The sequence below is a fragment of the Python bivittatus genome, unplaced genomic scaffold, assembly GCF_059951505.1.
Source record: "Python bivittatus isolate LINGU-HERP-01145 unplaced genomic scaffold, Pbiv_v1 ctg000010_np1212, whole genome shotgun sequence".
Classification (NCBI taxonomy): domain Eukaryota; kingdom Metazoa; phylum Chordata; class Lepidosauria; order Squamata; family Pythonidae; genus Python; species Python bivittatus.
The window spans coordinates 4654952-4682724 of record NW_028277029.1 but is presented as its reverse complement, the minus strand read 5'-3'; the positions used below and the strand labels follow the sequence as shown (position 1 = coordinate 4682724).

Genomic DNA, 27773 nt, shown 5'->3' with positions numbered 1-27773 from the left:
ATATGTTCCCCTCATATAGGTTGGGACTGCCAGGTCTATTTTTTGCTGATCAGAAAGGTGCTTCATGATTAGTCCAACCACCACTCTGAATTACTTAAGAGGAAGCCAGCAGGAAAGTACTACAACTGTAGTCCCAGAGAGTCAATAGAGGTTAAAGCAACCTCTGTAGCACCACATGCCTGAAGGCAGATACAAACCTACTAATAATGCTTCATGAATCAGACACCTATTAACAGAAGTCCCTTTGTGAGAGCTGTTGACATAGAGTCCCCTGTCTGAAATGTGATGCCAGAAGGGAGCTGTTTCTTGTTGGGTGAGTAAGCCAAAGCAATCCATCTCCTGATTCACCTGTTGATGGTGATTTGCATGACTAATCTCCTCAGGTTTCATTCCTCTTTCATAGGAAACAAATAGGTTATTGGTCCTCTGCCCCTGGAGTACCTTGAGATATATGTGCCATGCCCTGTGCCTTGTGCCAGGTCTGTTCTTTGCAGGGTGTCTGAGCAGAAATTGGGGAGCTCTTGTACTTGGCAGAATTTGGAATTAATGTTGGGCAAGAAGCAGGAGCAGAATACATAAAAATACAATCCATCATACATGGGTGTCATTTCAGTCACCATAGGCCATTATAGGAGAGCCATGTTAGTCTACGGTAGCAAAAAAATCAGGAGTCTAGTAAATTTCCCAACTTTATCTTCCAGATGCCTAGAACATTCCTTATTTTATTTTACTAAATGGCAGAAGCTTCATCAGATGTAGTGTAGCCATGCTATGTATCTGATGAAATTAGCTTCACCTCATGAAAACTTATGGCTTTTAATGAAAGTTGTTAGCTGGAATTTTGCTATCAGACTCCTGATTCATAGGTCCTCCAGAACAATTCACTCTTCTGTTTCTGAAAGGCCAACAATGTGGAGGCCGACCTGATGCCAAACTGGGAGGCTGTTCTACAGAGTGGCCACTAAAATGCAGTGACTCAGCCCCCTCACATGGCACAGTGGGGGACCACAAGCAGGGCATATGATAGATGGATGCCACCTGGAGAAAGTATCCTGAAGATACCTCAGTATCAAGCCATTACAGTACCCAAAGTGAGTGGAAAGCCAGTACAGGGCTCAAAGCACTGGTGTTATATTTTCATGGTGACTGCTGCATTCTACAGCTTCTGAGTGGTCTTCAGGGCTAGCCCATGTAATGATACATTGCAGTAGTCTAGTCTGTAAGGATAAAAGCATGAGTCCCCACTGTGATGTACTTCCAAGTTATTTTCTGCAAATAACCAAAGCCATAGTAAGTGTACATGTTGAAACTGGTAATGTCTCTAACGTAGCTGCTAAAACAAGGGAATTTAACAAGAATGGTTTTCAGCGATAAGGTGGTCACCAATGTCTCTCTGCAAGCTAATTCAGAATGTAGATTCCAGCTCTACTATTAGCATGCTCTTTGAATGCACTCAGAGAGGAGCAAGAAAGATCTGGTTTCTGGGGAAAGACATAATCCACAAGAATTATCTTGTTTTTAACATAATTTATTTCTGACCATAAGGTGTCATGTGTTGGCTTGTTCATCCTAGGCATAAATAAATACAATATTCAAGAATAAGTCAGTTACTGGGTAGTTGATCCTTGGAGAAAGCTGTAATTCCTCTCTAAATATTGTTCATCTTTGGCTATTAATGTCACTGTTCACTTGATTGATCTGGCTAATGGAATGAAAATATTCCAGGGATGAGTTAGGTAACAGTATTATGCTCCAAGTCAATGCACGTAAGAAGATTTTGTCCAGCATATTAGGCTCCCCGCAGAATCCCAAGATGATGCCTAAGTAATGTATTTACTATTATTCTCCCCTCCAGTCCTACTTGTAGGAATACCAATAGTTCAGGGATTTCTGCTGCTGGTTCACAAGTCTGGCCTTTGCACAATCATTCAAAGGTCCATTAGAACCTGGTGGAGGCTGGAGGCTTAGACACCTGAAACTCAAGAAAATTTCAATTTCCAGGTGCAATGTTATAGGTAGGGTCTAGATATAGAACTGAGCCTTGGACTGGGTGTCTGGACATATAAAGGAGATGCCACAGAGCTCTTTACTCATCTCAACTAGGGTGAAGAACCATGGTCTTCTGATGAAAATGGAACAATTTTCATCAACTGCATAGAGGAATTCAGCTCTGGGCTTGAGAAAGAGGTGGAAGGGTGAAATGGTTACTTAGTCCTGAGAAAGGAGAAAGAGACTCAGAACACTCCTGCCTTGACCTTGTCCATACAAAGGGGCAATGAAGGTTCTGAATAGATTTTCAAGATTCTGTTACTATACCCTACAACAATAAAGTAGTATTTCTGAAATCTGTGCAGTCTGTTTCTTGACCTGGTCTACCTTGAAAGGCTGACAACCAGTGTCTTGAACATTTTCACTTTGCTCACTTCTTTGGATAGCACTGGTGTTGATGAGAAAGTATAGAGCAGTTCTTCTAGCCATGATGTCACTAGAACATTGACTCCCCTGCTTGACTGTCTTGAAATCAAAAGAGGAAGTGCCTTAGTTTATCCATTGTAATGAACAGATTAATCTAGAGGATCCCTATTTTGTTGAGGTTTCATGAAAAAAATCTCCAGATGTAGCATTCATTCTTCCTTGAGAGAAGCGCTCACAACTCAGCCAGTTTGCTGTGGTGTTCAGTGATTCCGTTATGTATTCTGCTAAAATGGAGACTAGGCATGTCTCTACTCATGTCATTAATTGGTGGCTGTTCTCTTGAAGGTCACTGCATTTGATTCTATCCTGACTTTACATAGGTTTTAGTCAAAATATTGTCCATTCACATTGTGGATACTGCCCATTGATCTGGCGTGAAAGTAAGCTCTACATTGTATAAGCAATGTCAACTTATTATGGAACCATGACTCCTAGATCACTAGTCACCTGATCCCTGATCATCCTCTCAGTGGCATTCTCCTTGCCAAATTGGCTGGAATTAGCCACCAATGCAGTAAGTAACCTACCCTGATCAGCACCATTAGGTGCAAGTAGAATCTGCTGTAATGTAGTCCTGGAGTGGAAACATGGTACTAAGTCTTGAGCCATGACCGTAATTCCTTGTAAATTTGCCAGTCTCATAAGGGTCAGCAGTCTCACCTACCACTTTTTGAAGTGCACTCCTTAGACTGAAAGGGTTTCCTTTTCTCCCTCTTGATGGTGATTCCCCAGTGCAAGATCTGCTTCAAATGTGTGAGAGCTCTTGGCAAAGTTCTTCACAAAACCATCCTCCTAGAAATACTTAAATGCTTCGCTGAGGTTCTTCAATGATCTCTCCCTAGAGGACACTTTGGTTTGTCCAAATATCAAATTGTCTAGAGAGCAGACACCTTGAGACTCCCATAAGGGCCACCATCACTTTGGTAACTCTGGATGCTCAGGCCAGTTCAAAGGGGAACTGGATTGTAGCTGGTTCTTTCAGATGTAAATCTGAGAAACCTCTGGTGGGAGGCCTGATTAGGAGTGAGAGTATGCCTCTGATAGGTCCATCAAAGATAGAAAATAATCTAGTATAATTGCTTCCACTTTTGATGGAACCTCTATCCTGAAGGTTCAGTGCCTGATGTGCTAGTTAGTGGTCTGAGCTTGAGGATGGGTCTCGAAGTCCCATTTTTCTTTGCACTGTAAATAGAATGGAAAACACACAAGAGAATCTTGTACAAGTATGTGCTCTATTTCACCAATGTTCAATAAATGACATTGCTTCCTTTATCTTCAGCTGCTTTTTGCTGTTATTTGAAATGCAGAATGGCAGGAACCTGACCCTAGCTTGTCTTGTGACTGCAGAACATATCTTCTCCCAGCTGTCTCAAAATCCATTTGTCCTTGCATATGCGCTCCCAAGTGTGACAAAATGTTTGCGGTTGCTTGCCTACTTGGGAGGTGGCACCATTAATTCGAGGGACATTTTCCTTTGGCTCTTGCTTCCTCTGCCTTCAGCACATCCCTGAAGGCTGACAGCCATTGTTACTCAGTCCATGACTACTATCAGAGATAGATGAGAGAGAGGAAAGTAGAACTGGGAGTAGGGTTAGGCAGTAATTTCACTATTCTCCATCAGCGGAAGAGGGGGTTTGCAAAGCATTCTAAGGAGCACCATTTGTAGAGATGTATTTTTATCAGTCATTAAATGTTTTGGATGCATTTGATCACGTGAAATAAAAAAAGATGATGTGCAAATGTGCAACTTAGTTTAAAACAAGTACATGTCATTGAAATCATTCAAACGGGGATAACAATTGTTGCTTTATCATACCAAGAGCACTTATTTTCTCCAGACAATATTTGCATCTGACCTTTGCTTGGAATGGCAATGGTATGTGGCCATTCTGCCACTTTTGCTACACTGTTAAGCTGGGCATGTTAACTATCAACTTAACCTACCTCCCAGGATCTTGAAATAATAAAATGGGAGGTTCAGACTATGCCGCCCTGATGATATGCAGATAGTGAGTGCAAAATATTGTACTTACCACTCTATGAGTGAGTGTGAACCAACTATATGTTCAATGTTACCAACGCCTGGAAAGTTTTTGGGAACAAATACCCAGCAGAGATTTTTAAGGTTGAAGTTTTCCTTGAGTGAGCTCAACTCCTAATAACTTCATGGATGTGTTTATGAATTCTTATGGCAATAGTTCTTTCAGGACATCTCTTAATTTCCCAGTTTAGCCTACAGCCTGGGATTTTCTAGGGGTGTCCCAATCAAGTACTAATGAAGTCCAAGCCTACTTAGCTTTTAGTTAAGTTCATTAGGTACTTCCAGCTAGCTGGGGTAATTTAAAATGCTGACATCCTATTACTGATTTATCTTTTAAAGGATTTTATGAGTTTGTCAGAAAGCAATTATCTTTAATCTAACAGGTAACAACAGCATTGCAAGAATTATGGGGCTAGGAGTTAAAAAGCAGTGGTTCTATGTAGCTGTGATAATACTAGAAAATGGATAATAAAATAGTTTTTTCTTTGCTTCTGAACATTATACATCTTTTACAGTAGAATACTATTTAAAAGAAATTACTGTGTCTTCTGTTAGGAATAGTTTCTTAGGACTCCTAAGTCTATGTCAGAGTGCTATGAAATGTTCAAAATTTTACTGGCTTACATATAAAACAGTAGTTCTGTTCTTCCTGCCAATTTTTGTCTGCTGATTTGTTACAAAAAATTTCTGATCATGATATCTGGTAGGATGGGATAAAGTAAGACCAATTTTATGGCTGGTCTAATTATTCTCCTAGTTTCTGGACATGGTAGACTTGGGATCTTCAGTTCTTGCCAATCTTTTCCCCTGACCAAAGCATGTTACACTCCCTTACCCATTCTTGGAGTTTCCCAAGCTGATAGTCAGCTCTGATGGCAAGAGGTAGAACCTAATAATGTATTTCTCCATCCAAAACTCAAAGGAGTTCATATTAAAGCAATTATAATAAACAGATTAAATTGAGCAAGGATTATAAGCCATCAACCAATGAATTCATATTTAGCACACGTGTAATGACAAAATAATTGTACCTTTTTCCGAGGTCAATCGAAAAAAAAACAGTATTTTGCAGCCAGTCTCTCAAGCTTTAGATGAAGAGAGAGAGAGAGAAAAACAGATATACCTGGAAGTCACAATCCAATAAGTCAGCAGAGAGCCCAGCGAGTGGATGATGATCAAAGGCCCTGGACCTGAGCATGAATATCTCTCTCCCCACTTCATCACACCTACTACCGAGCGTAAGCATGATCTGAGCTGAGTTTATTCCTGTGAAAAAGGTTATTATCTGAATGCTATTTCTGTTGCCTAGATATTCACAAACAGATCCCTCTTAGATATTGTACATATTTAGATGTTCCAACAACAGCAAGAAAGTTAGCTACTAATTTCCCCCTTAAGACTCTTCCTTCTTGCTATAAAATTTAGCAGAGGAACCAAATTCTGTCTCTAATTCCATCATTGCACTTCAAATAGACTTTTAAAAATGGTACATCAGGAGCAACAAATCTATTGGATTGTAGGATTATTCTTGTCTAATCCATTAAACAAAAGGTAAGACAACTATTTTTATCCCCATCTTCTTTTTTGGTTTATAAAAAAAAGTCTCCACAAAACCACCAATAGGAAACAATGAAGTTTAGATTCCCCTTCCCCAAATTTCACATATAAAGTTCAAGTGCAATTCAAAATCCAAGTATTATTTATACTACATACTCTTTCTATCATAACTCTTCTTTGCAGGTAGTTTCTTCAAACAAGATGAACAGGTTTCTTCTTTGTGTAGAAGGTAAACAAGGTTCATTTTCTAAAACAAATGCTTTTCTATGATAAACTGAAAATAAAGTTGTGCAGCCAAAATATGGATCTTCAATTGGGTGTACTCTGGAATTCCAAGTTACTCTTCTTTGAAGTTAAAAAAAAATCCCATCAAATATTGGAGATTATAAAACATTATAGTTATTCTTCAATATACAATTTAAGATAAAGACTGGCAAGGAGTCTTAAAATCAGAAAAAATGTTTTCTACAGTCAAACCCAATACAATATTTGACAGGAATGCAAAAGAACTGAAAACAAAATTAAAAAAACCCCTGAAAAGCACTAGGAAGCTATTTGTATGGTCGTAGAAATCTGGAAACTTTTGATCGCAATAGCTTTATAAATGATCTTGGAAACATCTCCTTTGATTCTTGTGCTGTGTACTTGAAATAGTTTTGTGGATGTGCCAATACATCAAAAAGGGCTTTAATCAATTTCTTGTCCTGTGGAAGACAGAAGAAGCAAAAACACATAATTTGAAATGGAGCTCATTTGGCCCTCCTGCCGTGTTACCCTTGCTGGGTATGATGTCCTTCCCCTTAGAAAGGAGTTTCTGTTTTCAGTCTCCCGATTTTAAGAAGCACTCTGCAAAGTCTTAAACAACAGCCAATAGGATACTACTAAATATGAAAAGCTTACTTTTAAAATTTCTTGGTGATTTTCTGAAGCGTATAAGCGTCCATCACGAACAATATCTTCTATCAACTGTTGATAATCCTCTGAAAAGTGAATGGCAAAAGAACCAAGTCAACCGTCTTTTCTGACAACAGTGTCCAGGCAGATTAGCCACATGTTTTGAAATCGAACCTGGATTTGAGCTGAGGCTCTCCCATTATTTTTTTCATTTAAATGTAATGCCATCAGGACACAATCCTGTGGTCTTTTAGGACAACATCCCAGGAACTACAGGATATGTAGACAGAAGATCCTGGAAGAGAAGGAATCCCCTTCTGTTTCTGGTCTCAGGAAATCTTGGGATGTCCCTCAAAGATGTCTGGTGTAGACCTGTGTGTGTGTGAATTATTATTAGATTTTTATCCCGCCTTTTATCCCAGCCAGCCTAGAGCTCACAGTCTCTTGGTTTCTAGGCCAGCACAGCACTTCAACCACTACATCAAACCAATTCTCTGCTGAATGGTGGTTTGCACGTGTTTTGACCAGCTTGAGGTAAACTTCCTTCATTACTCACAGTAGAAAGCAACAGTAAAAGAAACAAACAAACAACCCCCCTTCCAACACCCACCCCCAGAAAGGGCAGATATAGATATCTCTGCTCTTATTTCAGATCCACGATAAAAAACAAGACCAACTGTATAACTGATGCTCAAAAGAAATGGTAGGTTATATTTTCTTTACATTTTTATAGTTTGTTCTATGAGAGTGTAAAGAAGACAGGGGAGAGAGGGATGGATGGACAGAGAGATAGACTGTACAAAATCAAGTTTATGAGATTAAACCTATTTGGCAAAAATTACCTTTTTCCATTTTTTTGTGTCAACAATAGTTAATGTTAAAGTTTAACCCAACTGGGATGATCATCAACTGGGGTTTGCGAACCAGCTTCAAATGTTAATTGCAAATTAAAATTAAGATTCAGCTTAAACAAGTATGTTGATGCTATGCTACGAACAAGACAAAAAGGAGAGAATCCCAAATAACACTTGATTTTGGACCATGCTGAAAAGGTAAGGAAAGTGTTATATTTCTTCCCAAGGCATAAAACTAATAAGTATGACTGCATTTTAGTGAAAAACAGGAGTTGGTACAAAGGCATCTCTTTTCTAGGTGGAAATATGGTAGGTCTCTTTTGAGTCTTAAGCACAGTCAAACATTTCATACAACAAATGGTTTGTAAATTGTGTGGTCTTCCTTCACCAGTAAAGCAGTAACAAAAGCAGGACAAGGGAATCAAAGAAGCTTTCAGCTGATAAAAAATAGGAGTACTTTCTGGGTATTTAAATAAAAAAATTGTAAACAGTAATTATATATCCCTATATGAGAAATCATTACCAATACTGATCCTAAAAATACTGAAGGAAAGTGGGAGACCAGGAAAGTCTATATCCCTTCTTGTCTATTAACATAATTTATCTGGGGAATATTTGTGCATTCACCTATATTAGAGGAAAACTGTCATAAATATTACCATCGTATGTTACATAGGGGACTTGAAATCCTTTCCCACTGTTTCCTTCATTTGATTTGAACTGGATCCACAACTTCCGTGACCTGGAGGTGAACGCTATGGGTCTCTCATAGGTTTGGCAGGTCTCATAGGTAGTAATTGATGTAGGTGAAGCTTAAAAATAAAAAAGGAACATACAGATTTTTGTAAAATTAAAATTTAATTTTCAAGAAATGTGAAGTGCTACATTTACCATTTTTTCTAGCCTAGGATTAGCAAGAGTTACATAGAGTTTTAGAGGGAAGCGTTTCCTGACTATATTGAGGCCATGTTTTTCTGGAGACTGAACTTTGAACCTTCCGTACGTAAAGCTTGTCTTCTGTCCCTGAGTTAAGGCCATTATTCAATCCATATCCTGCTATCTTGCAGCTGATCCAATTAAAAGTAACCTCCATGGGCAGAAGTTCACGAATCATCCATAAGTCTTGTTTGGACTAATGATCGTGCTAGGCCATACTCTAAGCAGTAACCTGTCTGTCTGGATTTCATTTAATATTGTTGGGAGGTAGAAATAAATTGACAGTAGAGAACGAAGAAGATCCAGAAGTGATTACATGGCAGGGGGCAATTCTGCAGAAAACTCCGTCATTATCCAAGAGCACCAGCCAATTTAGAAACGATTGCAAGAGTTATATGGAAGATGGGACAAAATCTTTGTCAGATACTGTATTGACTTTAGAGCCAGTTCTCCCTGCAGATTTAGCTCCCCAACGATAAGAGTTAAGTCAACACGCTGTAGTTTACATAAACAAACATCACTTCTGGGTTAGATAAATTATTCAGTGACAGGCACCTGAGATGGTTTTCTAAGCTTTTCTAGGGGCAAAGCTTACCACTTTTCCTCATTACTAAAACATCACCACACTCATCTTCAATAGGAAGAAAGATCTCTGGGACCACGATGAGGATCCGCCTCTTTGGGGGTGGGCTTATATTCCAAGTGCATTCAACATTGGCTGGGTAATCTCCTGGATAGTTGGGGGATTCAATGTACCCTGTGTAATCTCCAAGTTCTCCACCACATTGTTGATCTACAGAAACAGAGAGAGAGAGAGGAGGTGAAGCCAGACTGAGCTGATCTACTTATGTTTCTGTTCTCTATTTCTACAATGGGAATTCTCTTCACATACTCATTGGTCTTGAGAAGCTATACAACAGTAAATCATTTTGCATATTAAAGATTGCCTTATGAATAACATTATTTTGGATGATTTCCCTTTGGTGTCTTGATCTAACCATAAATCTGCTTGTGCTATGTCCTGTAAGCCTTGATCCACAGTTATGAATATTTCTGTTTAGGCTGTGCTTCGAAATGTGTGGGACTGCAAGCTTTGCTTCTCTTTGCAACTCCTTAAGTTCCTGGGAAGATACAGATGCTTCTAGGATTGGTGGTCAAGGGCTATGTTTATATTCTCCAAAGCACGTTTTTGCTTCCAAATACAAACTGCTGCACAGCCCTAATCTCTCTCTGTATTTAAAGACAAGACTAAAATAGTAAAAACTCTTTCATCATTTAAAATGGGAACCAGATGAATCATGCTCATTTTTTAAAGCTGAACATTTCTGATTTTTTGGCTAAGCCAAAGTCAAATTTGATCGGTAGGGTGTGAATGTTTCCTCTTCCTGAAAAAAAAATGCTTCCTACTCTGGGGAAGAGAATGAAAATCTACACTGAGTGTATATGATTTTTCCCTCCCTCATATTAAGCCCATACTTTTCTCTCTAGTACATAGCAGTGATGCTTGTGATGAACCCTTGCTCTGAATTACCTTAATTTGATCCAAGTGACAGCATCATACAGCCAGAACTGTTGACTAGGTAACAACATTACTCTTCCATGGTAAAAGAAAGTGAAGTGATTTTGCAGTAAGCAAACAAATAGACACACACACACAACTTAAGGAAAAATGTACATTTTTATTATGTATCTATATTATATGGTAGCTATACCCTGTTTCACCAGATAGCGACTGGCTCATCTTAGCTGATTTCAGAAAAAGCTAAGCAAGATCAGACTGGGTTAATGCTTGGATGGGATACCTCCAGAAAACCCAGTGCTATAGTTAGACAAACCACCCTGGGAGTAGACCATGGCAAGAAAGTTCTGTCTTCTTGCCAAGGAAACTGCATATGTCCATCAAGTCATTAGAAATCACACTTGGCCTGAAGAACATTTTTCTAATCCAGATAATTAAATGTGAATGATACATAGATTACATCTAAATATTTATACTAGTAAGTGAGCAGTAATAACCAACGAACAAAATTATTGATGTACAAAATGAAAAAATATCAATAGTTTGTACGTGTTTATACCCCAGTATTTTCCTCAGGTGAAAATTATAAAGTAATACAGTTGATTGTCGTAAATTTTTCTTTGTACACAGAGAAGGTTAATGCAGCCATACGGAAGAATACAGATCCTTAGAATATGTACTTTACTAAAGAAGACATTTCTTCTTTCTTACACATAGAATAGACTGCCCTTTCCAAGACTGTGCTTCCATAATGCATTATATTTTTTTATTATTTTAAAAAGAAGTGAGAACACATTGATCAAGACCATCAATTTTACACCAGCATCAAGAAGGATTTGTATGGAGAAAATTGCTCTCAGGCTTACCAGCTTGAGGCGATGTGAGGCTGAGATCCTTCACACCTCAGTGCCTTTCACTAAAGCTAAGGGTAGATCAGGTATTTAGAGCAGGTGAGTTTAGGGATAAATTCTGCATTTTGATCATGTTTACACAGCAGCCAAGCCAACAAAATAACCACTGAATTTCATCTGTAAGATCTTCAAAACCAGGTTAGTTCAATAGTCAATTATATAGTACTTCCAGAAGGGCTATGACTGGCAGTAAGATTTAATATAATTAACTAATTAATTCAACTAATAGCCCGCCCACAGGGCATTCAAGGCAATATTGGAAGTCTAGCTGATTGTAGGGAAAACTTACTTTTACAGTGTGTAACATTAGTAGAGCCATCAAAATCTGTGCTTGTGTTCCCAGGACAAGTGATACAATAATTCTGGCCAAATTCAGGTTGGTAGGTTCCTACAGGACATCTGATACATCTATGGGTTGTAGAGTTGTAGTAATGGCCAGGAGAACAATGGACTGTATAGAAGAAAGCAGGTTTTTTTTCAATATATGCAAGATAAAAGGAATAGAGGAAAAAAATGAAACACAACAGACTGACACTATACATCACAAGAAATGTTGCCCAAACCAAACAGCCTCATTCCGAGTCAAAATATGGTACAATTTTGTATTATATGCAAATATAACCTCCTTTCTCTGTCTCATATCGATGTCTGCTACTTACGTAGGCAAATTAATTATCAGTGTAACTGATTAGTTCCAGGACCTATGTATGGCATAGGGAAAACGGTACACATTGCACAGAAGAGAACTTGACATGGAAGAATCATTTTTAACTTGTGGAATTTATTGCCACAAGATGTAGCGATGGGCACTAAAAGCAGACTGGATAAATTCATGGAGACCAGGTCTATCATGGACTGTCAGTCTTGAAGACTGCACATTAGCTCCGGGTGGGGGTTGCGTGCCTCCAAATCTCCGTTGCAGGGGGACATCAACAGGAGAAGGTCATGCGGCTGCCCGCCGCTTGTGAGTGGCTAAGAGGCATCTGATTGCCCACTGGGATTAAGTTGGGCCTTGACCTGATCCATCAGGGCTATGCTTAGGGTTATATTTAAATTTCTTATGAAGCTACAGTATATGTATTAATTTTTTTAAGCATTTCACTTTATCTTGTTATCTGGAAATTATTTTGATGGAATTGCTGCTTTAGCTTATGTATTTATTTCCAGGTTAGTTTGTTGCACCAAAAAGTCTTAGCCATGATGCATTTACTACTTTTCAAGGCCAATAAAAATATCCATTCTATTAAAAATCAACCCAGAGTTCTCACTGGAGGCACAAATGGCCAAGCTCAAATTATCCTACTTCAGACACATTATGCTGTTCCAGCTGTCTGGAAAAGGTTCTAATGCCAGGAAAGGTGGAAGGAAAGAGAAGAAGAGGATGACCAGCAGCAAGATGGATGGTCTTAGTTACAGTGGCACCACTGGGAGACTTGAAAGAACAGGTTAGGGATAGATCATCATGAAGATCTACCTATGTGGTTGCTAGGAGTCAAAAATGATTTGATGGCAATCAATCAATCAATCAATCAATCAATCAAAAATCAGTCATTTTATGGCATTCTAATATTTTATTCCAAGCTGCCCTAATAATGTATGGAAGGCTAGAACATCAAGGCTTACTTTTAAACTTACCCTTAGTTTCACAGTCTTGAAATGAAACTGCGCCCTCGTATTTCGTCCCCAGCCCTCCACCACAGGGGAAACAGAGGGTCCTGCCTGGTTCAGACTGGTAAGTGCCAAGCGGACACAGTCTGCACGGTTTAAAACCATCAGAAGAAAACTGCCCAGGAGAACACTGCCCTAGAAATGGAAGAAATCTATGGTTTACACGTAAATTCAGCTGAAGGCATAGCTTGCCAGTTACTTCAGCGCCTACGGCATTTGTCTTTGGGATGAAACACACACACGAGCACATTCAAAACGCCTGGATTGGAACTGAAGCCACTGAAACTTATTCAATGATCAGTCCCTCCTTTTCCCTCCTTTGCATCCCACAGGGCTAAAAGGAGAAATGGAAGGAAAGCCTCTTTCATTGACCGTTTTGTTAAACCCATATCTGATTCATCAATCTGATTTATAGGATTCCTAAAAATCCTATAAATTTTGCTTTTACAGTGAATTTTCCTATATTCAGGAAACAGCAGAGGAATGTTTTTCAACCTATGCCCATTGGAACTCTGGGATTCCTTAGGAAATTATTAGGGGCTTCTCAAAAAGGAGCAATAAAACCAATAGTCTTGCAGTCTGCTTACCCATAACTTTGTTCTTTGTGTGCTGCCTACAGAACTCGGGCAACTGAATATAAGATATATTCTAGGACACACATTCAGAATGACCTGGCTGGGGCTCCACGTGAGCCGGATCTACGCAGATCCCAGACATTTCTAATCAGTTACACATTTAGCAGGCACATCGTTGGAGCAGGCAAGTCAATACAACACAATGATTTACAGCTCAGGTCACAACGTCAGATTTCTCCTTTTTCCTCTTTCCACTCCAGTTCTGAGTGAAACCTGTGAAATGAAATGACACTTGCCTCCACATTCTAGCACGTTCCGGGCCCCTGCAATGCCTTGCCCATCATTCCCTGGACAAGGTTCACAGGAGAGCTGACCTTCGGTGTCTTGATATGTTCCTGGCGAGCAAGGAATGCATTGATTGTGTTCTCCGCTATAATAGGTGCCACTGCTGCAGGTAACTGGGAAAATAAAAATCAATTCTATATTTACTACTGTTTAATTATCACACAGTGTCTTCATAGTACTATTAATCATTGCTAAGAACTCTCTTTAAACTGATCACATCCTTGTTCAGCTTTACAGTAGATGAGACCTTGCAATCTTTGGGTAATATTTTAAAACTCCTCGTAGCATCACTGCTAATACTCAAACGCATTCATACATGTATACATACGAACTACAAGCAACCTCTGAAACTTACATGAATTGTAGACAGTATAGTCCAATATCATGTTTCTGATACGTTCAATTTAGAAAAACGCTATTCATCAATAGAAACTGCAATAGAAACATCTGGGAGATCCTCTCCAACAATTTCCCTGGGCGTGTGAAGTAAAGCATTGAATTTGAATCTTACCACACTTTCCATCTTGCTGCACTTGCCCAGTACTACAGGGATGTCCTTCACTGACAGCTTTAGCTGCCCTCTGAGCTACTTCATACTCTGTCCCAGAAAACTGAATGTAAAATTGCTGTTTGTTAATAGATTTTCTCAAGGTTTTGATTGCCGTTTGTAGTTTCTGTTCCATCCTTTTCCGCAAACAGTCAATATTGCAAGTATCTAAGAGGGAGAAGTCATACGAAAATGAGAAACAATCAAGACCTGGATCAGAATATAGTTTTCACAGTTGCCTCATTGCCTCTCTAGGTTCTCTAATGTGTCTGGAATAAAACATATTCTTGGAGGACACCTCCAAGAAGCACATGGCATTCGTATCAACGATTGAATTAACCTATCTCACCTAACAGAGATTATGCCTTGGACAAGGTTGCCTATTATATCTGAATCAGTATGTTGGAATTCCATGGCCTTAGAAACCTTGCTTATGATCCACTTGCTTAGCACCACGAAGAAATCTGTTGGCTTGCCAACCTCTCCTTATGAACTTACACAATCTTCAGAAATCCCTTTACGGATTCAGTAGATTCAACTCCCTGATGCTGTTTCTAGATCTGTACTTCAGTTCAGCTAGATGCCCGTCTTGCATGCTGGCTGCCTTGCCTCTTCTTCTTGCTCAGCACTCAATCCCTCAACCTCTACCTCTTGCTTCTGTATAAGATCATAATTTTATAGTTTTGGGGGTTTGGTATATGTTTGTTTTTATTCTCCTTTGGGGCTATTCTGATAGACACTGAAGGACCTGTGACTATCAGTTATTCATAGACAGACAATAATTGTAATATTGTAAAACCCAGTCAGAACAACATAGCAATATTTAATAACAGACAATAGAGTATTTCTTTTAGGCAATATGTATACAGCCCAGTATTGTCAAAACTGAGTCAGATAATTAAGTAATTATTTCTACAGATAGATTCCCAGTAGCAGAAACTATTAGGATCTCCTACAACAGACTTTTGATTTTTCCCCATACAAATGAATGGTGGGAAATAAGAAAAGTTACATTTGATGGATGATATGAAGTACCGTAGAGGAAGCTCAATGAAAGAGCTTCTGGGGAAGGGGCTGTGTATCTGTGGAATATTCGTCATCACCTGTTGTATGTCTACCCCTCATATTAATAAATACATTATGCTGGTAAACCAGTATCTGTAACTAACGATGTGAGTCCTGAAGAATTTTTGGACTGTGTATCTGCTTCAGAAATAAGTCCTCTAAATGCATGGAGGTGTCATCAGTTCTAATAATTCATTCTCGCTCAAAGCAATAGCACAAACCTATCGCACTAACCTGAGACTTCTTCAGACTTCATCTCCATTTCAAACTCAGCAGTTATATGGGATACTTCTTTTGACGGAGATTTTCGGCCACGGCGTTTTTTCTTAGAGGAATCACATTTGAGGTTCACAAAGGTTACGTGGCAATTGTCTGCACAGGGGAACTGGCCTCCTTTGCACAGCAGAAACAGCAGGGAAAAAATTAAGGTGTAGGATAACACTATTTCAGTAGTATCAGCGGTGTCAGCTTTAGTGTGATTGGTATATTCAAAAGATCTTCATTACAGTATTAATGTTTTATGAATCAGGGTTAGAGAAACTCTCCAAAACCGGTTTACTGAAACTTCTACTTATCAATGCCTATAAGAAAACGATACCATTGCTTTATTATTAAAATAAAATACCTGATTATACTCATGTCTTGGCTCTAAAAAAAGAGAGGTAGGTTGAAAACCTATGGCCATGAGTAGAGTCATTGTTGAATACATCTAAGAGTATTTCAGCCACAGCAAAGGATTCCTCTGCCTGACAGGCATCCTGAAGGGGCGGCATATATCAAAATATCATATCAGGAAGAGCAGAACAGGGATCCATGGATGGATGAAAACCTGTTGTTTATTCAGATTCTGAATTCTGTGGCCATCCAAATGTTGCTGAATTATAATTCCTAACCAACCCAGTTGTAATCTAGCAATGTGGGATGGGGGTCCAAGCTCCCCACCCCTTCTCAGTGGAACTGAAAGACCAGGGGGGCACAGGTTACCAATGCTCCCACCTCCCTCCCTCCCACCCCTGCCCCACCAAACTATGATGAATGCAGAGACTGACAATCGGAAACGGGCAAGCTTCCAGTCACGAGAGACTCCAGACAGCAGATTTCATACAAGAATGTCCTTGATGGTTCCTTTAGTGATATCAAGTAAGAGATGCTCACTGATTAATTAGACTGAGCTACCTATACTTGATAGCATTCAATGAACTCCAAGAAAAAAGGCTTTTCAAAATTATAGCCCTCCATGTTTTTTCCTAGTATTGCTCCCTCTTTTTCAGGAATCTGATATATGAACAATCCTCCTTGTGCCTATTTTTTTTTCTCTTTCATTCATCCCACATTCCCTCAATTTCATCTCCCATTTTCTCTGCAATCTATGAGCTTTTTCCCCCTTTAGAACTGAAACACAGGTCTTCTTAGGATTAATCCTTGTTGATTATCTGAGCCCCTTTGGATTATGTACTATACTCCTACTACTGTATCACTAGCATGCAATTAAAAGAAAGCAATTAGGGCAGTTGCCAGAATTTGTAAAACCAAATTAACCAAACCCCCAAAAGTTGAACTGAGAAAAATTTAGTGTATCACTAGGGTTTTTTTTTTTTTGAATGATCAGAAAAAAAAACCCCTTAGTCTCTTGTACCTAGAAGAGCTTGCTGCTTTCCAACCTCCTTAATTTTTTCTTTGTTGCGAGGCCTTAAGTGACACTTGGCATCTTTAATTTTAAAACGAGCCTTCTGCTTGATGGGTGGTGTTAAGATATCTAGAGAAAGAAAATAAGAAATGATAATCTATGCCGTACTTTTAGGAATTTGGGAAAGTTTTTGTGAACAAATGAGAGAAAAGTTAAACAATCATTCATACCACTGCTTTTAATGCTGGCATTGTGAGTAGCATAAAATTTGATGAAATAACCCAACATCAGATATTTCATACCACTGATTTGTACTGAGCCAGGTTAATGAAGCAAAATGGAATTCTGGAAGTTTGGTAGATATGAAAAAGGTTCTCTTTTTTGGAAAGCAATCAGAGGCTTAATATTTACTTATTTATAATGTTTATCATCTACCCTAATCCCAGTGGACTCCAGGCAGAACGAAGCAGTGCCCAAAATAAAATGCATAGGTAAAGAAAGCCAAAGTTACATGGAGTGGAAGAATGCCCCCCGCTCAGGACCACGAGGGACTGAGGTTCACCAAAGCAAAACAGCTTTGGCTTGCTTTTGGAATATTAACAAGGTAGGTGCTGCAGGTATCTTCAGGAGGAGACATAAAGTGGGAGCTGCCCCGGAGAAGGTCCATTATGAGGCCCATATGACATCTCATGGGGAGGGCTTTCAACAGGCCCTCTTTAGAAGACTGGACTAGATGTGTCCTGGTGCTGATCTCTCTAGGGCTTCAAAGATAATCAGCAGAAGCCTAGTGGCAGCCAATTCAGGGATTCCAGGATAGGTGTAATTCCACATTAGCGGCATTGTCCTGCCAGTAGTCTCATGATTGTATTTAGTACTAGTTGTAGTTTCTGGGGCATCCACAAAAGCAGTCCTATGTAAAGAAGGTTGCAGTAGTCAAATCAGATGATGATGAAGGTGTGAGTTACTAAGAGGGTTGTCACTGGCACATCAGAATGACCTCCAAGCCACAAAAGCTTTTCGTTCCATGAGTGGGCCTGAATCCCAGCTGAAAATGATCCAGAGAGCCTGTTTACTCTAGGATCCCCTGCAGCTGGTTTTGCACCATTTTCTCAACAATCTTCCTCAAATAGGGCAGGCTGGAGACAAGGTGAAATTTGTAGACATGGATGGACTCTATAAGAGATGGCACACTGTCTCCTTCAAAGCACGTAGCGCTGCCCCCTCCCTCAGAGACGCACTGATTGCCTCCTCACACCCACCTAGCCGCAGAAGCATGGGTCTAGCCCACAACTGGCAGAGTTCAACTCTAAAGAACCTTTTTACTTCCTCCAGTTCCAAAAATTTAAAAGAGTTCCAGATCCCACTACAGATGCCATCTCGCTCATGGCCATGGATTCTGCCCAACCGGCATCCAACCCAGAGCAGATATGAGCAATCTGCCGAAATCTGCAAATTCATCTGACATGCCTGCAGGCAGGCATTTATTCTATCCATCTTTCCCCCAAAGATCTGGATAATTCTGAGCAGGGCCACTGGGTTGGAACCTGCAACTGCGATAAGTGTGGAAACGAATGGTCCCGTCACTGTGCAGGGTTGAACATGAGCTCTCACCGGGGCTTGGTTGTGTCTATGTCTGATTTGTCGCCATTGCTGCTCTAGGTGTCTTTTCAGTCACTTTATTTCCTTCAGTTCCTCAGTGAACTGAGGAGTTTCTGGGCTGGTGGCAGCACAAAGGCCTTGCTGGAGCAGTTTCATCGAGGGCTCTGGCCACTTGCAAATCCCACAGATTGACTAGGTGCAAGGTTGTGAAATTGTTGGGGAAGCCCCCAAGGGCTTTCTGGGCTGGGCAGTGCTTTACGTTCAAAGGAAATTGTTGCTTTGGCAGATGCTGGAAGGCACCCGTGGGCAACCAAACGCATCTTTTCCTGGAATCAGACTGCAGACACTTGCGTGGTCCTGGGAAAAAGTGCAGCTGCTTTAAGGACCTGAATATGAGGGGAAGGTGACCCCTTAGACGTACTCTAAAGCATTTCTCTTCCCCTTCAGATTTGAAGTACTACACAGGTATTTCCTTAAAGAAGCTTCCTTCTAAACTGGTACCCTCTAAACTCAGATATCCAGAAGATATAATAGGATCACTCACCAAGATCACGAGGATGTGGGAGTTATACCAAGTATGTCAACAAGCTGCAAACAGTATTCTTACCCGTACAACTTGGAAGTGTCGTGTTGCGTTTTTGTTGTGACTTGCCCTGTTGTACTGGCACTCCGCAGCTTACTGAATAGCTATTTTCTGAGTCTGAACAAAAGGAAAAGACAAATATATATATAATAGATATCTCAGTATCTTCCTTTCCTTATTCATGTTAATTAAATAAGAAGCTGGGTACAAAGCTGGTTTGTCATCCAGATGTACCCAATCGGTTTTGTGACCTGTTTAGCCAGTCAACATAATCACAAAGAAATGAGTCATTTATATCTGGAAATAACTCTTCAGTAATTGAAGAGACATAATGAATCTGAGGGCCTTTAGTTTAGATATGATGAAGCCAGGGAAAAGCTTAGATCAAGGACTGTAGAATGGATTCTTTCTACAGGTTCTGGGGCAGCAGAAAGTTTGCTGTTCCCTCCTCCCCCTGCAAATGGGGCTGTTCTTCCCAATCTACAAAGCAAATTAAGGGCAGGGACCTTGTTCCCCTCCCTCACACCAAATGTCATTAGCCAGTGAAGAAACATTCCATCACTCCCCTTAGCCCAGGATGGTGCTAAGGCTGGAGGACGATGCAAGTGTTCTGTGCAAGCATTTTACAACTGCATTCAAAGACAGCCCTACTACGGGTTGCTACCAGCTGCTAGTCAGGATCCTTTTGACTATGGTTTCTGGAACAGAGGAAAAGAAGTTCAGTGATCAGCTGATGTCAACTGATGCTCACATGGCCAGGCAAATGCCACTCCAAACCAGAGAAGAGCTGCAAGGGACAAAGAGTTGTCCCCAACTGCCCGTGCTGGTCAGCCAGAGGAGGAAAGTCTGGTTCAAAAAAGCTGGAATGTCCCCCTGCCTGGGTTGGAGGTGAGGGCATGCTTGCAAGTGGCCCAAAGGTCCCAGTCCAATCCCACCCGCTAGGGCAACCCAACTGGGACCATGACTGAAGGGTCAGTGAAAGGCCTCAGAGGGCAACCTCAGTAGAACTGCAATGGTTCCTGACCAGCTTACAGGGATTAACCATTAAGGACAACATCAAGCTGCCTCAGGTATGGGCTGGGAGTGAAGGACATGTGGAGAAAAGAGCTTGCCGGGATTTCTGGCGATGTGGTTAGCTACACGTAGGAAAAGGCCACAGTGTCAAACAAAAAGCAGCAGAATCTCCATTCTCAAGACATTTTTTTTAAAAACTAGCTGAGCACTTAGATCAGCTCAGCATTTCTAAATACTGCACAGCCTTTGTTCTCTTGCAGTTGATGTTCTACCCACAAGCGCCCTAGAAAGGCAGAAGAAGACCTAGGAATCAGAGTATTGGAATAGGGATCCACATCCTCCTATATGTAAGTTAATTGTGCCCCATCTTCAAACTCGTCTTGGTTAATTTTTTGTCGAACCTCTTTTATCTGATCTGATGCAACCTCAAACAGACCAGGCTTGCTGTAATAGAATATGTCGGCAGTTAACGACTGCCTAACTTGCTTATACTCCAGGTTAACCTAAGAACAGCTTACAATAAACTTTACTGAATCTTCTTCCCATTTGTCTTGCCTCCAGTTGTATCTACAAACTGTATCTCTATGCTAACTGAAATGTATTTTAACTCAGTTTTAATGTGTGGTCAAAAGATGGTAGCCACGAGGTACTGTCTGTTGCACATAAAAAATGGGTGGAACTTCAACTGCAGCATTGTGACACCATCTTGACTTTAAAAAGTCAAGATGGTGTCACAGTGCTGCAGTTGAAGTTGACATCCTGTTGACATCCCCACCTGACTTACTTTATTAACCAGGGGAAAAATGGTTTGAGATACCAACCCGGAACAAAAAGGGTGTTGGATGGACAGAATAAGAAACAGCTCTCAATTCCTCCCGATTTGCTGCAGAGCAACTGAGCTTTGGGAGTTGGTTTGGCATCAGGCAAACATTTCACCATCTCTGAGGAAGAAAAAGCAGAAAGTGACTAATTCAGATGACCGAAGGCTTGATCTTGCAATCAAATCCAAAAGGGGTGAGCAGAACAAGCGTGTGAGCCAGGTTGAAACCAAGTGAACATGTCCTGTGAGCATGACCCAAAATATGAATTTAAAAATCCAAAATCCTAGTTCACGGGATTCCTTTTAAATAAGTTTCTAAGATGTAGCGACATAGACAGAATCAAAGATAACCTTGAAATATTCTCAAAGAGCTGAAAACGTGAATTGATCAACTATCGACGTTGAATTTGCTATTTTGAGTTGCATTTGTGAAAGGAAATATAATGATACAATAATTAGGCATGGAAGAAATGCTTCAGATCTTGTACAGCCCCAGCCTCTCTCTGCCCTTCTTTAAGGAGCTGCTTCAAGTTTAATGAGCGAATTCCTTAGAGACAGCGGCTTCTTTTTTTAGTCTCACACAAAAGCCTGAAAAATGTTGGGCTGCTTTAGTGAAGAGCACAGCAGGTCTGTAGTTGCGGCCATGCAAGACCCAAAGTGCTTCTAAACTCATGATGTTTAGTTTAGTTCTTGACCAAAAGTACTGTAAATGCTAAAAATTGTTTTAAAAATTGGAAGAATTTCTGAAGTGTGCATCGCTCTGCTATGCTTAAACATCAGCATTTAATTACGTCCTTATTTTTATAGCATCCCCTTCATAATTTGCAATAATCAAGTAATAATATGACACTGAGTTTTATTTGGAAGACTAAGGTTGCCAAAATAGCAACCTCATTTATCAATCATCCAAGACACGTTAGGTTGAGATGAAGTTGCTCGATGCCCACTGTTGTAAGGACCATCAGTATCACATTGGAGAATTACACAGATATTCTAGACCAGTGTTGTCCAAACTTGGCCACTTTAAGATGAGTGGACTTCAACTCCCAGAATTCCCCAGCCAGCCATGCTCTTAAAGTGGCCAAGTTTGGACAACACTGGTCTAGACCCATTTAGAATCAACAGATTCAAAAGAATAGTCAGGACTAGCCTGTGCAGTTGATTCCAATTAATTTAAGCATGGCTAAATTTGAATTTGCCACCAATATTATGTCAGTTTCATGATATTTGTGGCCATCAAATTTTACATCTTTCTGGGGTGTGCATTCAGAAAAAAATGACAAAATTTTAAAGAGACAAAAATAAACATTTACTGTATAGCTCAAAATGCTGGAAAAGTAAAATGCTAGCAAAGATATATTTTTGTGACTCCTATACATATACATATATATCTTTATATACTGTATATGTATGTATGTATGTATGTATGTATGTATGTATGTATGTATATAAGTATATGAGAGAGAGAGAGTGTGTGTGCATGTGTGTGTCTAGTAACTAAAAAATTGGAAGAAAATAAAAATATTGATTAAAATGATATTTTAGGGTACATAATTAGATAATATCAACTCCTGTATTATTATTTATGTTTGTCATATAATTATATGAACATATATAAAGGCAAGAACTTAATCACATATTATCTTTTATAAATCAAATGCTATAAATTTCAAGTTACCATTGGTCTAGGACAGTCTAAGGATTCCTGCCCTGGGGAGGAGGTTGGAGCAGAAGACCTCCAAGGTCCCTTCCAAACCTAGGATTCCATGATGCTATTATTTTACGATTTACAATACAGGTAGTCCTTGCTTAGCGACCACTCATTCAGTGACCGTTCAAAGTTATGATGGTGCTGAATGAGGAGACTTGCAGCTGGTCCTCAAAGTCATGGCCGTCACAGTGCCCTTGTGGTCATGTGATCGCTATTTGTGACCTACACTGCTGGCTTTTGACAAGCAAAGTCAATGGGGAACCCTGCAGGAAGTCGCAAGTTACACTTAACAACTGCATGTGATTCACTTAATGACCACAACTGGAACTGCCAGAACTGCCATTGTAAGTTGGCGCGGTCAGGTGATTTTTTTTGCTTTACAACTGCATTGCTTAGTGACGTGGAGTTCCTGCTCCCAATTACGGTTGTTAACTGAGGACCACGTGTATTGACTTGAAATCTTCAACAAACAAGTCTGATTTCTGATTATACAATAATTTTGTTGTGGTTGAATGCTTAAATTCTTAACATATCTGTTAAAACTTCCATTTATTTGTTTGTTTAATTAAACAATTTATATAGCCACCCAATTCACTCGTGGTGACTCCAGGAGGCTTACAGAAATAAAAGCCCCAAATACAAAAGCCCCCCCCACCCCCCACTTCTATATATAGTTACATTGTAGTGGCATTATGTTACGATAATTTGTAGCAACATTGTTAGAATGTAATAAATTGCAATTATTCACTCCTATTCAGTAAAAATAAATCATGATTTCTTGCTATATGCCAACTTACGTATGGAAAACTTTATATTGAAGCCAGAGTATTTTGGATATAAAATGGTAGCAATGTTTACTTTCAATTTTAATATGGCTGTGAACATGCTTTAAAGGTACCTGTATATTTAAAAAGTAACCAGTAGATGTCCCCAATATCCACAGATATGAATTATCTGTACCTTAAAATTGTATACAAACTAATGGGAATCTAAAGACATTTGCCCAAGTTTCTTTGGCAATTTGTGCTCAACTTTGGTTCCAACTATAAAACCAACTCTAATGAATTATTAAAACATTTACCCTACTAAAACAATTATGAAGTAATTTATGCAACTTAGTTTAAAAAACAAGCATAAAATTTAACTTCTATAAAAGAGATAACATTTTATTTTTTTTAATTTTTTTTAATCTACTGAAAATCACATTATGTTCATAATTGCCAGAGATGGGATGGGAATACTTTATGACGTTTGACGGGTATGAGAAACAAAATAATTCAAAGGAAAATAACAAGCTATGGATTGAAGAGATCTATCAAATGCCATGGTGTTACCATACACTGTGTTTGGAAAAAAAGTAGATCCTAAAATAACTACAAATGAATTCTTATTAACTAAAGTGGTTCTAGCTTAGAAAGTTGAGAGGGGATTCAAGAGATGTCCACGTATTCTTTATAATGTGCTGAGTGTTTCCTGGCAAGGCAAGGCTTTGCTGGACCAACGACTTAGTCTTTTCGGCACTGCAATCTGTCTGGGAGCAGACAGCCTGTGCAGTGCACTGGAGTAAATTTCAGGATGAGATTTACTCATTTTCCAAAACAGAAACATCCAAGCATGACACTGACATTGAGCTGGGACAGCACTCCCAGATGTCTCTGTGGGTTCCTTTCCTCTCTCTCCTGCCTTTTCTTCCACGTGCAAATTTCTTCCATTTCATTTTGCACCTAAACACGGTGTTGCCTCCAACATACCAGGATGTTCAGTAACCATGTTCATCTTTAAACCACAGTTTGCAACCATGGCTCCCTCCGCGCTCCAGCAGTGACAGTGGAGGGGCTAGCACTCCTCCTGGAGGAGCAGGTCCCTGACTTGAGGGTCCCCAGGGTTGTAGCAACCGATGGATAGACAGACAGGGGTGGACTGGTTGGGGGGAGAGGGGCTTTTTCCACTTCAGCTGCTCTACTAGTTGCAGCTTTGCCTGGAGAAGGAGGCTGCAGAAATAGGGTCCCTGACCCTCTTCACCTTTCGGTTAGATTCCTCCAATGTGCCGTACAAGCTCCAAAATGCAGTTAACGGCTCACTGGTGGTGTTCTCGCACCAGTGCTGAGGGCTCTGTGTTGGCCACCAGTAGGCCTCTAAGGGACAGCTCAAAGTGCTAGCCTGTGTATTTATTTTTATTTTATTTTATTTATCAAATTTCTCAGCCGCCCATCTCCCCCCAATGGGGGAACTCTGGGCGACTCACACCAAACATTAAAAACATAAATATATATAAATACATAAAGCATCAGTTAAAAGCATTTCTAAAAAAGGGGAAGGAGAGTCCAAGAAAATGAAAAATCTGAGGCTGAAGACAGGAGGCCTCTATGGGGCTAGCCATCCCCTATGTGCTTTGGCACCTGGGTACTGACCGGACTATCTATTTCAAGTGATCCTACGCATCCAGGAAGGGTAGAGGTAGTTAACGTGCTTCACCAACATGAGATCCAGGACAACGTGAGAAACTCCTGCTTTTCATCAAGGGCACCCCACCTGATGGAACAGCCTCCCATCAGAAACCTGGGTGTCCCATCTCCACCGATCTTTAGAAAAGCCTTAAAACCAGAGCTGTTCAGGTTAGCATTTATTTAAGACCTGTCGCCAACGCACTCGCACTTTTTCTTTCGTAATTTATAATATGACTTTAAAGATCATTATTTTTGTATTACTAGTATATCACTCTTATGCTTTTGTGGTGGCTTGTTGTTCACTGTCATGAGTCCACTTGGAAACTGGTACTATTTAAAAATAAATCAGTAAGAAGTAAAATTGAAAACTGCTACTTTCATCTCCTTTAGTGAAAATGCTCATTAAGAAGGAATGGTACCCTATGATTAAGAATGAAATGAAAGGGAAAGAAGAATTTATGCGACAAGGGAAGGAGAAATGCAGGAAGTCCCTACATAAATACAATTTATTGACTCAGGCATTCAGTTTATAACCTTCCATTAATGCAAAAAATGAAAGAATGGAAGATGTCTGTTACACAAGGTTACTTACCAACACAATCTTTTTTATTCCAGTGTAATTTTTTTCCAGATGGACATAAACATTCATATGTTCCCACGGTATTAAGGCATCCATAATCACAGCTTCCATTGTTGATGCTACATTCATCTATATCTAAAGATATATTTAAATCAAATAGCATTGCCCTGGAAGGGTTTGTTTTCATTTGCATAAACAATATTAAAAATACATTATCTTTTAATATTTAATAATAAATACTAAACGCAATATTTTAGATCAATTTTCACTGCTCCAAAAAAATGAAGCAAAGTTTTCCACAATTAGTATTTGGGTAGGACACAACCTGGAAATTCCAGAGGTATAGACTAGCAATCTCCAAGCACTACTATGTATATTGTTGCCAAGAAAATTGCAAAGATACTTTGGAGACTTTCACTTCAGTAAGGCAAATGGCTAGATACAGTATAGTTTAATATCTGCAGGTATTTCTTTACAGATGCCTCCTATCCTGTGCTATCTTCAGCCTTGGCAATATCTGTTTCATCACTGGGTTATCATTTACATGTTGTCTCTATGATAATTTAGACTAGTTTGAAACTACTGTAAGTGTCATATGTCTCCTCAAAGAATTAAAACTCTTTATACTGTAGTTCTCTTCAGTCCATTCATTAAGATCTGGAAAAGAGGCTCCCTCTGGATCCCTTCCCAGAAGGAGTGTCATCTGCAAGGTCCACAGAGAAGGCCTTCTCAGTTGCTAACTCCTTCTCCTGGAATATCGTCATCCTGGAAATCAGATTGACCCTTACCCTCCTGCGTTGTCAAAAAGCTATTGGAGACCTGGCTTTTCCAACATGCTTTTGGGGTTGGAGATGCTGTCTTTGCACTCCTACAGAGGGGGAGTGCTGTTTAAGTTGGGGAGGACTGGACATTGAATAAATAAACAAATAAACAAATAAATAAATAAATAGGCCCAGCAACTAAATAAAATCCTTTGTGAGGTTGCTGAACTCACAAACTTCAAAAAGTTTCAGGCAATCTCAGAAGACCTCAACAAACACAATGGGTTTTTAACACATTATAATTGTTAATTGATAATGTATTTGTAATCTGTCTCTCATGTAACCTGCATCTGCGTAACCAACCTGCCTTCCCCTTCTTCCCCCTCACCCCAATTTAAAACTTTCATCAGCCTAGCCACACTATGCATCTCATGAAAGTTCATGCCTTTTAATAAAATGCATTAGTCCTTCTGATTGTTTGTGAACTCCAGTAATTCTTTATTAGAAATTCTAGCTCTTTTGGATGAAAGTTATGAGAGTTAAAGACAGCCCTCGGCGTAGCCTAACAGTGGCGCTCTGGGTGGCTCTCTGACATATGAACGTGATGGATCGTGGCTTCTCCTTTCTTATTCCTTTTCTGGCTTCCTCTGCTGACCAACCTCTGGAACCAACCAGCCTATCTTTGAGTTAGGGCATGAGTTATGTAATTTAGTGAGAATAACTAGCTCGTCCATAGACGTTTATTCATAGAATATGAATGGTTTTGAAAAAAAGATTGGATTTTGCTGGTACAAATCTATTAGGCAGGAAGCAAACAGCTCTGAGGTTTATTCTGTGGAAAAAAATGATTAATTAAAATGGTAAATACCAACTAGATTAAAGATGGGTAGGGCCGTGCAGCACTTTGAAGGGAAAATTTGCTTTGGAGTGCACGAGGATGTGCAGGTGGCAACGGTCAGCCACTCCTTTAACCAAAAGCATCTCTTTCTGGGGTTGTGGCAGCCGCATCATCAGAGCTGCTTAAAGAGTTGCTGTGCTCTTCAAAGCACCCTTTTCCCTTTGAATCTGAACCACAGCCTTATTAATTACCACTCTAATAGCCATTTACCGTACATTTTGTAAACCATCTTTTTATGAGCAATTGACAAAACATTAAAATGCTGAATAACTAACCTTGAGAAATCATGCAAATATAAATAAACATTCTATCATTTTTGTAATTAGATTCTCTTTTGTCTTTACAG

At 39.7% G+C, this 27773-nt stretch overlaps 1 protein-coding gene across 2 annotated transcripts in view; it reads right to left on the bottom strand.

The window, feature by feature from the left end:
• Positions 1–1517: 1517 nt before the first annotated feature.
• The window catches only part of SCUBE1 (signal peptide, CUB domain and EGF like domain containing 1), a 200010-nt gene continuing 173754 nt past the window's right edge, over positions 1518–27773 (bottom strand). For both annotated transcript variants that reach the window (XM_088151777.1, XM_088151848.1), the window contains 13 exons: positions 25781–25903; positions 21032–21151; positions 19221–19313; positions 17024–17143; positions 15622–15780; positions 14287–14490; positions 13727–13888; positions 12823–12990; positions 11477–11638; positions 9353–9550; positions 8481–8633; positions 6974–7053; positions 1518–6777 (listed from right to left, as the gene is read on the bottom strand). In XM_088151777.1, coding sequence (XP_088007903.1) covers positions 6625–6777; positions 6974–7053; positions 8481–8633; positions 9353–9550; positions 11477–11638; positions 12823–12990; positions 13727–13888; positions 14287–14490; positions 15622–15780; positions 17024–17143; positions 19221–19313; positions 21032–21151; positions 25781–25903 — 1895 coding nt within the window. In that variant the 3' untranslated portion in view covers positions 1518–6624. The remainder of the gene's footprint in view (positions 6778–6973; positions 7054–8480; positions 8634–9352; positions 9551–11476; positions 11639–12822; positions 12991–13726; positions 13889–14286; positions 14491–15621; positions 15781–17023; positions 17144–19220; positions 19314–21031; positions 21152–25780; positions 25904–27773) is intronic.